At 41.8% G+C, this 18,741-nt stretch overlaps 1 protein-coding gene across 1 annotated transcript; it reads left to right on the top strand.

Annotated features, from left to right (window-relative positions):
- Positions 1-9,466: 9,466 nt before the first annotated feature.
- T265_12623 (hypothetical protein) lies at positions 9,467-10,329 on the top strand (the record flags this gene model as incomplete). Its single annotated transcript, XM_009164632.1, has 2 exons — positions 9,467-9,730; positions 10,198-10,329. Coding segments are annotated over 2 exons (384 nt in total), but the record flags the coding sequence as incomplete, so codon positions are not given.
- Between the last annotated feature and the right edge of the window lie 8,412 nt (positions 10,330-18,741).

The following is an 18,741-nucleotide window of genomic DNA, read 5'->3' on the forward strand; positions in this document are numbered from 1 at the left end:
TTTCAGTTGCTTGTCCTGTGATACTAAAGTAGGTATTTTTAGCTGAACGTTTTGCTATGGTCTATGAGAAAGTAGTGTCAGTCCAAAATAATGCGCTTTTTGTACTTGGTTTGCGAGATATTTTGCACAGTTTGAGTGTTTTCCCTTTTAAGTTATTGTTCAAACTGACGAAGGCTGTGTGTAGCTTCGTGTTTGGTCTTCTTACAATGAATTTATCAAAACTGCAAGCTATAGTGCGACTCACGAGTGTTGGAGTGTGTATGGTATAGAGAAATCTCCATGCTCCAATGGGTTCGTTGAAAGGCGTATGAACAGGCTCGCTGTAAGTGTTGGGTTCTCAAACAGGTCGCCATCGCTTGTCCAAAGTGTCCCTCCAAAGAGACACTTTCGAATTTTCACAAGTGACAGCTTGGGCGAAGGCATTATTCATAAAACTAAATTTGCACTTCTCTCACAATGACCTGCGCCACATGCCTGCCCCGCCCACGTAATTAATGCGCAGAGGGAGAGCGAATAAATTTTCATGTCATGATCCATCGTTAATAACTCCATACGCTCACGTGACATAGTGAACCACTACATCACGTACTGAATATAAATTAGTAGTATCTGTAGCTTGCCACGGCATTCAGTGAGCTGGTTATATTCCCAGGTGAGGTATATACCTTTTGGTGGGATCTTCAAACTATTCCGGCAACTCGTCAGGATACGTCGCAAATAAACTATTTTCTGTCTCGTGCATTTTATTTGGCGTTTTCCGGGCACATGGTTGAATACTCACTAAGATAACTGTTGATTTCTCTATGGCCTAGATTTCAACTAGGGCTCAAGAGAGTCCAGTTGATGTGGCCTCTGAAAATAATCAATATTTCCTTAAACAGTGCACCCGTTCCAGTTTCTTCCAGCGCGCTTTATTGAGCCACTCACTCAGCCCAATCTTTAATATCAAAACCTATTTCAAACCTGGTACACGCCTGAGCTTCAGGCAGTGAATTGAACGGACAAGTGCATTACGGCATGTTTGGTACCCATGCATTACACGCCAATAAACGCGTCTTTCTCGGCAAATAAATAGATATCTACACATCGGGAATATTAACTTTTCCTGCTATTCTTCTGCTGGCTGCAACCGTTCACTGGGCGCTAGAAGTACAGCACCCGGGCAGCAAAAATCTTGAGATCATCTCAACATATGCACCTGATATGACTCTCACCATCATCTTCATTTTCGTTTTTGGCTGGGTTACGTGGATTGGAATAGACGAGATTTACAAGTAATCCGTCTTTTTGGGTTCACATTGAGGATTTTAATACCTCTGTTAGGTCTTATCAACCATCGATATAAAGGGAATTCAATAAATTCCGAGATTTATACATTTTATACATTTATACGGATGACGGAGAACGATGATAAATAAATAAATAAATTAAATAAATAAATAAATAAATGATGAAATAATGAAACAAAGTTCGTTTAAATGAGCAGCGGTGACGTCTTTTCACGTATGGCATGTGGACGCCACCTTCAAATCGTCAACCACCCTCGGACAATGAATAAATGCTCCCAGTTAGACCGTTACTAGTTTCCACGTGAAACTATCTTAGCGTACTTGAATAACGTCAGGCTGTTGAGACACCCACAAGGACCTGTGAGAAAAAACATTATTCTGTGGTAAACTGGGAATAAATCTTTCTTAGTTAGTTTCGTCGTTTGCATTCGTGCCATGTTTATCCAAAACCTGGTGCACATCGTAAATAATAAGGAGATAATGTTTGTTACCCCAAGGAATATCGAGCACTCACCGCAATTTAGCATTTATCTATGACGGCTCTTAGGAACGTGAACAAATGTGACATTCACCACTCGTAAACTTTTATGGTAATTTCCCACCTGAAGTAAAAGTTACATAAGAAAGAAATGGTTTTTCTTAAAAAAAAGTCTCAATATGCTGAAGGTTCTGCTAAAAACAGCTGCCAGCTCTATCTGGAAACGCCATCTAACGTTGACACTCATTGCTACGCTCTCAGGTTTGTGCACTTTAGACAGAATACTAATGGAGCGCCATTACTTTCCGTCACCAAGTTTGATGCATGAGTTTCTTTGTCCAAACTGCAGATCCGTCCATACATATGACAGGTGTCAGGGGAAAATCCATTTGACCCACGATAGTTTTTTTTAACAAAGCCGCGGCGCAAAATTGTAAGAGACCAAGACGGGCATCAACAAGAGCAGCGAATGCAAGTGATCGATCCACAAACCCATTTAAAATTGCCTGAAGTGAAATCCAGACTAAACGATGAAAAACGCGTTTCACTAGGTTTACTGAAAATATGAGTTTCTTCCTGGTTTGGATGGTAAAAGTCATACGTTTCTAAATTTTACCTGGTTCAACCCTCTGACACCGATTGGTTGGAGAACGATGATCCCCTCAGAAATACAGGCGTTCTTCATCTTGGTTTTGCAGAGACTTTCCATTTCCACCGATACCACCCCGCGCCCTGGAGGGTCCTTGGACTAATCTTATCCGAAAAAAACAAAGTATTTTGACTATCCATTGAGCACACTGCGTAGAGCGTGAATCATCAGAAACAAATAAACGGTTTCTTACCATCGGAACCACTGAAAGAACCTTTATCGGGGTTCATCGCTCTTGGTATTTTTAAAGCCTATCTACTCGAAACCATCGATTTAGCTGAAGTAAAGTTATAATGTTTTGATTCGAGGCTCATGGAACACAGTTTCCGTAATGAGTAGATACCGAACCGTACGATCACCAACATAAATAACTTATATATGATGGAAGTGACAGACAGAAATTTCCATTGCTGCCAACCTCTTGCATTTTAGCACAGTAAATCTTTTCACAATACACAGGAAAGAATAACTTGATGAAAATATTTATGGACGAGATGGATTGGCTAGGGGGAATTTATTTGAATGCGACAGCCTAAAACGCGATTTGGCGGGCTGTTTTGCATTAGGGAACCAAAAAAAAAAAATCCACTCTCTTGTCTGAGTGGATCAAGTAAAAATTATCGAATTTAGTTATATTTAATGCTCTTTATTGTTAAGATATCCTCAGTGTCAATTTTTGGCCCTTCTCTATCTGCTACCCTTTGAAATGGGAAGTATACACAACAATCACAGTCGGTTTATCCTCCGTAAATGATAGCCTGACCATCTAAGCAGTTTTTAATATGTGATTCTAGTGTTGTTGGGTTTACGTAATAGACAGGGTAGCTATTACTTGGGTTCACTTTATTCAACCCGCAAATCTTACGGTCCCTCTTTACGTTCCAAAAGTGAACATTGCCTTCCAAAAACGGACAGGCTACAATGAGTTACTCGACAACCTATTAAAAATGTAGAAAGAACCGTTCAGCTGTAACACCCTTCTGGTGCCTAGCTACCATGCCACCCGGAGGAAGCACGAGGGCTGGGATACTACCAGGTTGCCGAAGCTGAGACAGGGGAAGTCGAGCGGCAGAGGTCGGGCTCGAACCACGGACCTTCCAGTCAGTAAATTCACGCGCTAACCACGCGATCTCGTCCCATTAAAAATGTAACGAAGTATGCAACTTAGACTTCAGTAAATATGAGGGTTGGAGTTAATAGAAAAGTGAAGAGCAGCTTGAGCTTGTAGTTAGGATAGTGAATCTGGGAACATGACGAGATCACGATGAGGTCAATGAAGTGCAGGTATCTTTCTGCGTAATTTTCAGGCTGTCCCAATTTTTCTTTACGAAAATCTTAAGCGAATCAGCATGCTGTTTTTTGTCACCCAAATTTTCAGGGGATAACCTAGACAAACCTGATATTTAAATGCTCAACCACGTAGCAAGCCGTGGTTGGAACATTACCAATATATCCGCTTACATATTTCGTTAAAACTAATAAAAAGCACGCAATATTTTAACAGGACAGACCTGCTATTTTAAATTCTTGTGCAAACAGCTTCAAGAAAACTGAGGCCGTGGAAAAGTATTAGGAAACTTCAAAAAAACACTAATCAAAATTACTTTTGGACCGAAAAATGTCAGGAATGTTAACTTAATGCCGTTGTACTTGCGTCGAGTTTACGCATGCCCACAAAAACACACCTCTGATGTTTTCTTGATGTCCTGGATCGCACCGAGCCTGACAAATAACTTTCCAACACCCCGGGTGAACAGGACGTGTTCTGGTTCCCATTACATATCCACATAAGACGATGTAACCATCATAATATTCCCCTTCATTCAGACGTGCATTACGTGTGAGACCAAATGTCTGAACCGGTCCATCACATTGCTATTCTAGAACGCCCTTGAAGAGTGCGTTTACTGTCAATCCATCTCTGCCAAACGATAAGCAAACTACCGTTCGTCCCACGCCGTCATGCAAGCGAACACTGATTAAAAGTACAGATAGAATTCGGTCTTATGCTGATTTGTTGCCCACTAAACTTGTGAAAATATAACGACATATCAGGACAAACAAATTTCTTACACCACAAACAGAATATGACAGTTGAGGGCGAAGCCAACCCATGAAATTTTGCTCCTTTGCTTAATAGCCTAAATACCTCAAGGTAAATCGATATAAAAAATAACTATGCGAACGCCCCGGAAGATTTACTTTAGATCCGAATTCAGTTTGGATAAAACTGGTCGAAAACACTCGTCGTATCTCCGAGGGTCATGTGCAGTCAGAAAGATGGGACAGATCTGATCTACGAGATTCCCTGGAAAGAAGGCGACGTTAGCTATGTATTAGGATAGCCTGACCAAGAATGCGTGCAACATGTTGTACAAATAGGATGATACCTGAAATTTTGACAAAGTTACCGCAGTTGAGGTCAGAAGAGATTTTATCGCGACCTGACTTCACAGGTGGGTTGTCCGGCACCGAACCGGAAGTCGACAGCTGCTCACATTTATCATCTGAGGGTTGTTTTGTAGGACAGTGGAAGTCGGAACCCGCTAAGGAGTGTGTAACAACTCACCTGCCGAATCAACCAGCCCTGAAAATGGATGGCACTGGAGCGTCGAACTTATACCGGACCGTAACTGCAAGCTGGATCAGTAATGTGTATTTTGAGGGCAAGTCCCACGACTCAGGCACGGAATTGTGGTGACTAGTAGGAGGGTCGCCGTAGTGAGCAGGAAGCTTCGGGAGTGAGCCTGAGTGGAGCCGCCTCGGGTGTAGATCTTGGTGGTAGTAGCAAGTGTTCATGTGATAAACTTGGACAACCTCAACCTCCGTTGTTTTGTTGTTTGCGCTATCGATTTGGCACCGTTTAATGTGGATACTGAGTTAAGAAAGGAGACGCCATGTATTCACCCGCAATGTGACTACACTCTCATAAGCAAAAGGTGTCATCTCTATGGTTGAGCATAGGCGCGCCACAGCATCGAGCTGTAATTTCCTCCATTGCCCGCTTGACTATAACACGTTTTAGACTCACGGGAGAGGACGATATTTTCGCGTTAGATCACCTGACCTATCTGTTCACTGTTTTCTGATGGAATCCATCTACTAGGATCCGTGTTGTCTAAAACAACGTCCGCTTCTCGATGTGGCGCTGCCACAGTGCAGTTTGAGTGTTTTACCCTCCGGTAGAGTGATCATGAAGTCAACTTTGAAGCGTGATTAAGATATTTGGATAGACAGAAGGGTTTTTTTGCGAGTGCGCCTGGCTTTTGCTTTAAGTTGAGTGTGATGAGTAGGTTCAACGTGTCATATTGCACGCATCCTAATTTGTCTGTTTTCACTGTTCTACTGGCACCTGGTCCTCTCGACTGCATCAAATGTTCTGTTGAAGACAATGTTGAGTGCGGCTTCTGGAGGAATTCTTTCGCTAATGGAAGTCAACTTTTTGTAAAATAAGAATCGTACTTGGCTGGTACGACAAGCCTCAGTCGGAAAACGCAGCAAACTTCATTGTTTCGTACACCATTTGAACGGCCTGGATAAATTCTGCTTATCAATCCATACGCCATAAATGCTTTGCATATCTACACTATCAACAAGTGGAACTTATGGTGATATTGTAGTGAAAAAGTACATACAGAGGAAGAGCTGAACTCTGATGAATTGATAATACAAGCCACACTTAGTTTTTGCATAATCTGTAGTGATGTAGAGGTTATTGAAAAGAATGTACTTGCTGCACGGAAATACAACTCTAGCGATGCAGAACATATGTACCAAATCGGCGTAGAATGACGTTTTTAGCTACTGACAGGAGGATGCAATGTCCTCACAATTAAGAATTTACGCTCGTAGCCACGTAATATGCCTTTTATGTATTTTTTTTGAAACCACACTGGCTGTCTTGTATACGAACGCACTGAAATATTTACCAACTTTATAATCTGCGCGCGTCCGCACGCGTTTTTGTGAGTGCATTACGCTGTCATCGGTGGGGCCATTATCCTCAATAATGGCTGCTATACGTTAGGCTGTCACTTGTGATTTTGATAGCTAAAAGTGTTATCAGTTGTTTATATGCTAATGTGCCAGCAAATCGAGAGGTAATCAACAAAGTTACTCAAGCGAATTGTTCATCGTTTCGCCCCCCCCCCCCCCCCAAAAACCATAAAATCAGGGTGATAACCGGTCTTCTGTAATGCGCATCAGGATGAGGATGCTGTTGTGGGAGGTGATCTCCAAACTGGACAAGTAAACAAACCAGCATGTTTTCGCTCGAAATAGGGGTTTGTTTACAAATCTGACATGTATCAATGACAAATAGAACTGCATATTTATGTGCCTGCACAGGCCAGGAAGAGTTCCGGTATACGGTCAGCACTAATCCTTGTTCATATGAAATTCCTTCAGAAAAGAAACTGAAAGTCATTCACTAGGCCCAAACGGTCAACTCAGTAGAGAATTGACAGCTAAGGAGAAAGATTGACTGGTCTCGGTGGAATCGAACCAGTTGTAGTAACCTCATGAATAACTGCTGGCCTGTTCTGAAGACCATATTGTGAGGATCTTTTTATAGACCATTAACAACTCCAGGTTAATATAGCACAAACCAACCGAAGATTATATTCTAAAAAGGTCACAGAAGGTGTAGAGCACAAAATCACTCTTATTTCAGAAGTCCGTACATAATAGCAACATCGTGATTCCTCCCACACCTATTTTTGTTAGAAACCAGAATTTAGCCACACCAAGTCATTAACCATGGTTGAGCTGATTTCCGAAAATAAATTTTTAAGGATATAGCACCGGCAGATGTTCTTCGGGTACGAGACAATAGGCTAGTGACGTGGTGACCAGGGAACTCCAACCACTGTCGCCGGAAAGTAACTTCTCAGGGTTATCAGAGCAAGACTGACAATTTGGAGGGCCGCCAGGACAAAAATGCACCACAAGCTAGTGCTTCGCTCTAAACGTGTGTGTATTTCGATCGTGAAATCGCTACCTTCAAACGTCTTATTGCCACCTTCACCAGTTCAATTCGTGTTATTTATACGGTGAGCTGCTCACGCCTGACTAACATTCTATGGGATTTAAGGATGGCAGATTATATCTTCTGTTAGTTCCGATAAACTTTATTGGGAAGGACTTAGTGTACAAAATTTATCAAATGGAAGAATATGACCTGATCCGGAGCATGGAGTAGATTCCCACAAATGCAGGCTATAATAAATTGTTTCAGAATAGTCAGCTTGCCGGAGGGATGAGCATTATCACTGTGTCGGTATGAACTTTTTTTTTTTTGAAGTCACAAACAAAAAGTAGTTGCGAGCTGTAGATATGGAATGGTGTACACGAGGACATTTGATAAAGTGAGGGAAACGTTCCAATCAAAAGCGTGGAGTCAGTGAATTTCGAAAGGAAGTTTAAGATGGAACCACATGTGTAGTAATTCAGCAGCTATACGGGTGTTTGAACATCACTGGAGCTGCTGAGCGGTCAGCTCTCCCCGACTGACGTGCGTGCTACCCAGTCTGCAACATGAGAATGTAGTTCAGCGCACCGATTGAATAAGATTACATCTATTTACTCTTGATTTTAGCACAACACATGAGGCAACTCTGTCAGTAGATAGCTCTTCTACTCACCTTCGGGGCAAAATATTTCCGAATTGATACATTCGATAGTACAAAACACTGTCCATTTAGATGTTGCAAATTTTCATCTGTTTTATTGAACTTCGACGTACATAAAATACAACTTTTGCAGTAGGGCGCCACCAAGCGTGATTGATATCATCCTGGTGAAACACTTTTCAGTGATTTGAAGAATTGTGTCCTCCAGATCGGTTTGATTAAGACGGCGTCACCAACAGGATCTTGATGAAACCTCCGACGTCGATTGAACCAGATCGCAGTTTGCATATGAAGCGATCCTTTCAGAGTCTACGAAGGGGCGGGCGACATTGATATAGTAAACTATAGACACACAACACGTGCTTGACATAAGGAATGTTTACTCGGAACACCGATGCAGTTGTTACCATGATTGGTTGGCCCACAATGACTGACCGTTGCAGCTTGTATTCTCTGTCAAATTTTCAAGCATTCAGTTATTCCATCTTCCAGCCGAGGCATGTGCGCCCGTGGTATATTAGGCTCACAGTGGCCCGTGAAGTCGCCGAACCTTGTCACTGAAGCTACGCAATTTAGATTCACTCAGGCCTTTTTAACAGTGAGTGCGGTATAACTTATGTCTGTCAGCATGGCTTTAAAGTTGGAGTTCAACCAGTTTTTTCTTCATCGCATTTGTTGTCGGTTCTTGGGCTAAGCCTCCTCAAGTAAGACGAGCAAACTAACACTAGCGTATTCACACAGACAGACAGAAAGTGCAAACGATGTTCAAGGGGGATCATCAAGTGGACCGAACCAGAAGAACTAGACCCTAAGCTGTACCTAAACACATGTAGGTTCCCTATCGGCCCAACACTTGGTCAGCCACAATAACACACGAAAGTCCCTCGGCCGACATCCAACAGAGGTTTAGCTTGACTAAGCTGATTGGTTCTTTTTTCGCCTTAAATCTCGGCCAACTTCATAACCTAGTCACTTGCCTTGACGAAACTTTTGTGTCAAAAGCGAAACGTTGCTGAGCAATAAATCTACCGATTGTTACCAAACTTTTGACTTCTTTAGAACGTTGTGGATTAGTAATCCCTTACTGTTAATTTACTACCAGCAATATACAACAGTCTAGTTCAGTTTGTGAAGTGGAAGATCAGACTTATTTAACCTCGTCAGCAGTCACATTTTATAAATCCCTAGAGGAAATCCATCTCAAACATCCGGTTATGTGCCACGCGTTGTTACATTAATGNTATCTCTATCTAACTTGCCCTATATATATATATATATATACATAGTTTCGGGAATATCAAACATCGGAAGGCAGGCTTTTGACATTAAACTGTTAGCAGTGTGGCCTAGCATACATATTTCAGAAAGAAACACAATGTAAAACTGACTTTCCGCCTTTCTATTTATTTTTAAAATTCAGGCATGCAACCATGGATGACCTTGCCAGTCTGAACACCACAAATCTGTCGACGGTATCGGATCAATTCCCATATGACTACGCATTTGCAGTGGTCTATCTATTTGTACAAACTCCACTATGCACTTTTGGAATGATTTTGAACGTGCTCAACATCTGCGTTTTTAGTCAACCGGCTTTTTCTGCTCCAGCCTACATCATGATGAAGTTCTTATCCTTGGCTGACGCCATCACACTTGGAGTTCGGATACCCCAAGGGTTGATATTGTGAGTGACTCAGACCGGTTATATTTAAAATACAGAAATGGGGTCGCGTCTACAAACGCTAATTTCGGACAGTATGTCTCAAAATACGTAGTTACTATAAAGATATCGCAAGAACACTGATAACTAACGGAGGCCAGAATTCCTATGCAGAAATTTGTACAGCCAGGAATAGGTGTGGATTAATAAAACGTTGTTAGACCGATCGAAAAACGTAGTTGATCAAAATTATTTTTTACTGTGACTCCCCTTCTACAGTGCTATTCAAATAGTTTGCTAGACAGATGCCTAAATGTGGCCACCATACTATCACGTTTATCAAATTTGAAAAAAAAGATTCACTCAGTTCTCAAAGAGATTGGGATAAGTTTCCCTTCTCATTTGATAAATCTTTTTTGCTTGGACAATAGCGTGACATGTTTCCTGGATTTTTGGGCGTTCCTTGTCACCTCACCTTCTGCTCTTCTCAGATTTCAACTTTACGGTGAAGCAATGGCTGTCAATTTGTTGTCGCCAGACACAACTGGGTCTGATTTGTGCTCGAACAGTTTTGCTACTTTTCACTTCATTTACGCCAGTCAACTCTGGTCCTATAATCTTTGATTCCGTGTGCGTGCATGAACAAGAGAAAGAAGAGGATTAAGCGATTTTGGAAATAAGCGCCTAGATTTTATGGCCGAAAGTGCAGACAAGTGGTTGAAGCACACGCCGTTGTTCACAGTCGTCTAATTTACGAACTGTAAGGCGTCTGGTTTTGGTTAATAACACCACGTTGGATAACGGTTCCGACCAGCAAATATTGTTCTTCATAAGTATATCTCTGAAACTAATAACATCTACCTAGATCCATAGTCTCGTTTGCGTGACCATGCATTTTCGGTGCAAACGAAGAGATAACTCTTCCCGAAAACGACGATTTTGCTTTACACGGAAAGATCCCTGTCCAAAATAATCGCAAAATAGAATAGGCAAACTAAATTTTACTTCAGAGGCAATTAATCAACGCACAGTCGTATCTTTCCTGATTTGCGATACCCGTCCTATCCCACGAATATTACTCATCAGGTATGACTCTATGATTTGGAATCTCAAGGCTTTACCCTAGTTCTATTGAGAAATTCGACCCATGTGTTTACCTTACCATCCAATTGGAAGAGCGCAGAAAAATATGCCCCTCCACTGACAGAAGTTTCGTGGTCATAGCGCAGACGCGTTTCTATGGTTTCATTACAAGAGTCCGTAGAATACTAATGTATAAACGACTATCAAACAGTTAGGAACAATAAGATATGTAATTTGTACTCGTTTTGTGTAACATAAGCGCAATCTGACCTACGCAGTCAATCGGTTGTCCGTCCCTTCTCTGTAAGTCACTGGGCTGTGAAAGCCTTTAGTGTCCAGTATGCAGTAGGTCTTGCCTTACCAAGTGTCGTGCTACAGAACAGATAAGTAAATGTCTGACCACAGCGTGGCTAAGTAAACTGGACTGAAGGCAGTTTCACTCTCCACGAGTTCCTTCTGTATGATTGCCACTCTTTGCCTTCCAGACCACTTAAAAACACACTTTACACTTTGTACATCAGTGCCCAAAATGATTGGATACCCATGATGTTCCATTGAATGCTCATTTGTGATGATTTTATGAACCTAAAATGGAAGTGTTTTCATATTGGAGAAGATAGTTTGTATATCGACGTAGTCTTACAAATGCGATTATCAGTTCGAACGAGAACACAGTGACGAAGATTACTGTTTTCGGTATCTCGTCATCAGATCAGTACATATCTAGTGGTTAAAATAGGAGCGGAAAACGAAACACGCAGCGAAGATTTGTGAGGAAACGAAAAAAATGAATAAAAAAACTTGGAGGCACGAACTATTGGTTGTCTGCAGTAAGACAGTCTAGAGGGTCATTGAATAACTTGGCCACTTGATCCATGTCACTTGCAGACTCAGTTTTGGTACAAACCGTTTTCGACAGCATACTACGGGGTTTCGCATACGTATGGCGACTGCCTCGGCTGTAGTTAAGCAAAGTTCTGTTGGACACATGGTAAATGATATGGAACAACTAAGTGCCCGGTGTCAGTTGAGTTTTTGGCTGAGTTGTTGAATCTAATGATGCTCCGGTTAGGCAGGTGCTCATATGTTCTTTTAGGAAGTAGCCCAACGTATTCCTCTGAACAACAGCAGGATAAAGAATACACAATCATATTCTGGGTGAGGACTGGCATCTTGTATTTTAGTGAAAGTTGGGCAAGGAGTTGGTTGTGAACCAAGACCGCAAAGTTACAGCCGGAAACGTGCGTTGTACAGACTGAAACAAGCGGCCATTGACAATGTCCGCCAACTATGAAGTCAAGGCTATTGGCTTTCTTCTAATGTTCGTGATGGGAGGTTAGATAGGGCGATCGGATATATTCTTGGTTATAAACCTCACAGCCTTCAATTAGATGCAAAAAGGGGCGCAAACAACTAATCGTTCATCTCTTCACGCTTCTCCTCATTTCTTCCGTTCACTAAACAATCTTCACTGTGTATTTCATTTTTTCTTCTATTTTAACCATTAAATATGTACTCTCCTGATGGCGAGATCCCACAAACTTTAATGCTTGTGACTATGTTCTTGTTCAAACCATGGGGATATTTAAGCGATTATCACTTTATTTACAAACTCATCTATTGTCTCTCTGCTTATCTATATGTCTATCTGTCTATTTATTTGCTTCCTATCTACTTATATATCTGTCTATCACCTTCTATATATCTTTCTGACTCATTATGTCTTCCTATCTTGCTGCACACCCGAGCTGATGCTCCGAAGCAATCCGTTCTCTTCTCATGCCGACTACAAAAGTTCAGTAAAACGGTTATTTGAGGAACTCAAGCTCGGGAGTTTCTTCCGCCTAGTTGCCTCCTGTTGTTTCTTGTTCTGTAAACAGATTGATCAGGCATATGTTTGTTTTCCTGGAAAAACCTGAAATATAGCGTTCGTCTTCTGGTCCAGTGCCGTGAGCCAATATTTTGAGGAATAATGTGTGCTAAGCACATTACCACTGTTGGTAGAACAGTCTTGTCAGTCACCAGAATAAATGAAGCAGAACGGAATGTCCGATAGAGCGTACACCGCTGCGCGTATGAAATTTTGTGGACCAAGCTTCGCTTACTTCTGCTGCCCGTCCCTAGTTTGCAGGCATTCAGTCTTAACACCTTAAATTTGAATCATATCGTCTTAAACCAGATATGATGAGAGAAACTAAGATGTTGGTTGAACAGCAATTTCATACTGCATGAAAAATATGGTCTCCCACGATATTTTGTGATGTCACATTTGCACGATTAAGAAGTTAGCACAATTTTCACTTGTTTTACCCCGGACACATTATCTAACTTCGCGCGGATCTGGTCACGTAAAAAATGAGGTTCGATAACCTGAACACACTGCTCGATACACTGACTGATTAACTGATGCGCTATTTCTCTCATTTTTGATCACATCATTTTATAGATCACCTCATGAAGATTTTGTCCGTTTTTTACCCGGCAGAACATTCCTCAGGTCCCGAGACGCTCGAAAAGCGGTTCCATCATTACGATTGCCGGTAATTCTAAACGTCCCCAAAGTTCACAGTCTTATGTGCACTAAGTTGGAAACTCTCCAACTATTATTATTCTGATCCAACAAAATGAAGAGAGGCCTCGTTACCCCTCAGGCTGTTACTGTTGATTATTCTGAGTGATAATGGCGCCGGGTAGTCAGGCTACAAAAGTGGTAATAAAAAATAGACGAAAAAACGATTGTACGGCAAGATATTTTTCGCTATCCCAGAACCCAGGCATGCGCACTTTGTGCAAATTCAAGCTGAATCAGGTCACTGTGCTACTGACCAAACACCTATAGCAAATAATTATGCAATGAGGCGAGTATGTACTAGTCGCTTCCCTTCAGTTAGAACATGAGGACGATAAACCATAAATTTGGAGTTAATGAGGGCACGGGTGATAGAGAGAATGCCACTGTGCTCCGTCGTCGTACAGGACAATGACCCACCAACTTGGTTAGGTTGGATTTCAAGCGATTCCAGAGTTTTTCTACGAGCACTTACTCAGAAAAACAAAACCTACTTCGACACCATCCAGTATTGCTCTAGGAGCAGGTAGATCCACTCAACTGCTTTAGCCTAAAGTGCGCTTAAGTTAATAACTTTATTTCGGCAGGATACAAGCTGACAAATGTTTCCAAAAGCAGGCCACATGAAGATTGAAAATAGTTGTTGTGAACCAGACGGACCCGCTCACAATCCGCATTCCCTTAGATATGTTAGGGGCACAGAACCAGTGTCTGTTAACCAGCATAAACAAAACTGATGTAAATACGACAAGTTAAACTTAGGGTTTAAAATCGACGCTCTGTGAATTTGAAGCCAGATGCATCGTATCCTGTTGTTTACAATATTTTGGAAGTTGTTCTTACCTTCGTCGTTAGCCATCTGTGCGGACATGCCGTTGATTATTTGCCTAATGACCACAGCGAATAGCAGGCACGCACCTTGGAGCAATCAGGCAGTACTGCTGTAAATGTTGATGTACTTAACGTCTTCTGGATGTTTTTGAAAACTACTCATCAGCAGTGTACCCCGTGGAATTAGTCCGGCTGGAGGCTAGACGTTGGATGGACGGTGTACTAGTTAAACCACTCAACCTAAGGGTCGCTGAAATGCGATCGAATAGTACTGCTTTCAGACACTAGTCCACAGGCTAGAGATACGTTAGATGCATACCGGCTTGAAGTCCTAGGAAGCGTTACAAAATAGCACAGTGTCTATAGATTTTCAGGGTGAATTGGTTTCATTTGCAAAACTTAAAAGCCTTCTCAGTGTTCGCGAATAATTGGATTTCATGCGTCGATTGGCATCTCTGCACATCTACTATATGGATATATAATTTTGTATGTACAATATATATATAATAATATTACATATACATTACTTTTTATCCATTCACAGCCAGGAAACAATAACTCATAGTTCAACAAATCTGCCAATCTACATATATCTCTATAACATCTATGTGGACATGCCAATCACAAATATGACGGAGGCTATCAGCGCCTGGTTAACAGTACTGCTGGCAGTCGAACGATATGTGAGCATGAAGCATTGGCACGTGGCAAAGCGTTACTTCACAGTTCCAAATACCAAACGGTTCATCTACGTAATTATTGCCATTGCGGTTGTTTTTTGCACTCCCTACTTTGCACTTCAGAAGACCGAATTAAAGACAGTCAACGGAACACTGGAAATGAATAATTCGTGGACGCGGTTTTACGAATCCAACTATTACGCCACCTTCACTTGGTTACTTACGTCGTTCAATTCATTCCATTGACTTTTTTGTGTAATACCAATTTATTACTATTTTGTTTAGTCGCAAAGCATAACAGAAGGATTGAAAATCGCAAACGATTCCCTGAGGCGGACGAAATGAGTTGTGCGATAAACGACAAAACAACACGAGCGGCGAAAGTGCAGTCTCTGCACGAAAAAGATAGTCCTCATCGAAAAAATAGTTCCACAGAATCTGAGAGTAATTCGGTCGAAAACACCCAGCATATAAAAGTGCCCATCTTGGCTGTGTCTTTTACAACACAACAGGCGGAACTAGGAGATCAGACAGCTCGTCGAACAGAAAGAACCGAGTCACCGACCAAAAGTGAGCTACTCCCAGTCAAACAAGTAAGAAGAAAAGCAAAGACCAAGAACAACATTCAGAACAATGGGATCAAAACATCCGCTGAGCGAATGCAAAGAAGGCGTAGTGCACAGCAAAAGCTGACCATTTTGTTGATTGTCGTAATTCTATTATTCCTCGTCGGACAAGTTCCACAATCATTGGGCTATGCTCGAGTGTTCACCACATTGGGCATATGCTCCGAGCTGGAAATCGATATGTGTACAGTCCATCAAACCTACCGATTAATCAGTGTTATTTTGGCTCAGTTGGCATTTTCATCCACCTTTTTTGTGTATTTCTTTTTGAATCGTAATTTTCGGAACACCCTACAGGGTTACTTGCCATCGCACTGTTGTCATTGTCATCGGAAGCTCTAGTTCATGACCGAGACTAGCCTACTGCACAGTTCAATTCTGATGCGTATTACAGACATATTCATTTTGATTTTTTCGTCACATTTTTATATACCACTTATTTGTAACGTTTTTAAGATCAGTTTAAACCCAATCACTGGGTTTTTTATTCTTTGACCAACACAATGGGTTTACTGAATAGTACAATTCATCAATTTGGGCCGATTCCGGAGCCGGCCTTGTTGTTTATCGTTCTTGAATTAGTCACTCGCTGACCACATCATTCATACTGGGAAGTCATACTGACGAGCGTCAAGATTTCGGGGTGTGGATCACTAGATATTCCTAAATTTTCTTTTTATTTTCTCACTTCTAATATAACTGGTGCGATGCATTCATCAATTTTTATGTTACTAAACAGAGGCCTTCACCAGTGAACAATCGGTTGACTCACTATAGCAATGGTTCCTCTCCAAGAAATTTGGATTGTACAATCTGACTATCAGGGAGCCCTTGTTGTGAATTCCAGTAGGAAAACCACTGATTTTGACAGCATTATCTGTGATTGGGTGCATCCGGCCTTCACGTCCGGAAATCAGCCATATTTTGTGGACATCTTGATGCCTCTGAAGATGTTTGAACTTGTGTAGACGTAATATACTACTCAAAAGGTTGCTCAAAGTTGTTCAGCGGCCCACAACCGTTGACTTGACATCATATAACGATTTCAAAACACACCAGAAACCGTTGATTCCCACTTCCCGAACGGTCTCTGAGACCAGAATTGTCCGAAATTGGCGGACTACACTCACTTGCATAACAGTCTGGTTTTGACGAGAGGTTCAGCTGTGTTCCGTGTGAGTCAAGCTAATGCTTGAGTTTCTTTTCCACCACTAGCGCATACCTTGATTCACGATATATTGGTTAGCCCCTCAGTCTATAAGGTATTATCAAAAATAAAGCTTCTCGCATCAGATAGATCTTGGATATTGAGCTCTGCTGTGAGCGGGCCACTCGTACCAGACGCCACTTCTCAGATGAAACCGACCGTTTTTTCTAAGTGAATCGTAGCTAGAGCACACGTGATGGACAGCCTATCAACTTGCTTTTGTGGCTTGCATCTGGGTGTTTTACTCTGATTGCAGTCCGGCGGATGTGAGTTCTAAGGTTTTTAGAAGGGAGTAAAAACCGAACGGCAATGTATTCCTGATTTCTGGGCTTAAGATATAATACACAATCATTTGTGATGAAACAGAGCCTGGGCTAGCTACCAGATGCGCCGAATCTCCCAATACTAGGTGTGACAGTGGTCGGCTCAAGCCAATCAAAACAACTAGCTTCATCTATTAGGTTTGGTTCAATGAATATCATTTAAGATATGAATGCGGGCAGTCAAAAATCGATCTGTAGAACAAAATGACTAACAGGAAGCACCATCGGACGCCATCTGAGCGCCACAACCAGTTGAAGAATGTTTTTGCAAAAGCTTCATAAATAAGGCTAATCATTAATTTGGCCCATCCGTATGCATTTTAACTTTACTAGATTACCGAAGAGAAGTACAAATGCTTGCAACTAGTCGGTTGCGTATTCTTGACATCATATAACGATTTCAAAACACACCAGAAACCGTTGATTCCCACTTCCCGAACGGTCTCTGAGATGACGTCCATTTGTAACCATGGCGGAGGTGGGTGAAGTTTCACCAGCGCTTAAAGACAGTGTCCAGGAGATTTCAGGCGTATTTGGCGCTTCTTGAGTGGGAAATCCTCGTTTGTGTTCCAGTCGATGGACAGAAGCAAGTTATATTACTGGGGTGTCGTTCGAGGTGTCGAATTTTCTGTTCAAATCACCCAAGCGCGAACATGTTCACCTGTTAAGACTTAGTAAACCAGATGAGTTCAGCGTAGTTATAACGCGCTCCCCTCGCAAGTCAGAGATGCGTAGTTCAAACCCCAACATTGTCATTGGATATGCACTGCTAATGACTTCTTATACAAGCGAAACTCGAGTCCAGCGCGTCCTCCCTTTGGCGTGGACTCATCAGAATCATTGCGCCCAGACTGGAGGACCACTATCCAAGTGAAATTCGTGTGAGTGTGTATTCTACCAAATCCTGCTACCACCAAAACTTGAAATAATTATGATTCGACCAACTGTTGGACAGGCCAGTCTGGTCGGACTACTTGTAAGTAGTCAGTTCCGACGATATATTGGGTCAAACATGGTTAAGGTAAGCTAAAACAAACAAACGAACAAGAAAATCTACATTCTTCAAGAGATAGTATTCGGAAACGATAAATCGGAGAGGTTGTAACTGAATCATTGTGTAGTTGGAGGAATTTAGAAATCAGTCATATGTCGGTTCCTGTTTGTTTACGTGACGTTTTTGCGCGTCACCTAAACTTCATGGAGCAATATTTTCAATGAGCTTGGATGTTGATTTGGATGGATCCGCGCATCATGGGAAACTTCTTAATCTACCCAAGGACAAATGTTTTGCTGTATCCCACCGGACGCACTACCTTCGACAAACTAGTGGGAGAGCACAATGTCTACTATGCTGTAACGTAGTCTCCACCTCTAGGAAGTGTTAACGACACATGCACAGTTGTCACTTTGGCAAGGGTGGGGGATAGGCTTTTATTTCGAACCATTATTGTGTGGTTTTGTTATGAAGATATGACCAAACTGACCGAGTAGCCGCGGGATCATCGCCAGGCCTACTAATCACCTGACTATCCTATAAGCATGAGAACAAATGACTGATGGGATCAGTTGATAAGCGTGAGTCCATTAGTATCAACTTAAGTTGGATTGGGATAAATGGCACGATTTAATCGGTGATGTAAATCAATTCAGCAACATAATACAGCTATCGATCTTACCATGGAGCGGATGGGGAATAATGAGGCCACCTCTCTCGAC

Source organism: Opisthorchis viverrini (genome assembly GCF_000715545.1).
Source record: "Opisthorchis viverrini unplaced genomic scaffold opera_v5_7, whole genome shotgun sequence".
NCBI classification, from domain to species: domain Eukaryota; kingdom Metazoa; phylum Platyhelminthes; class Trematoda; order Opisthorchiida; family Opisthorchiidae; genus Opisthorchis; species Opisthorchis viverrini.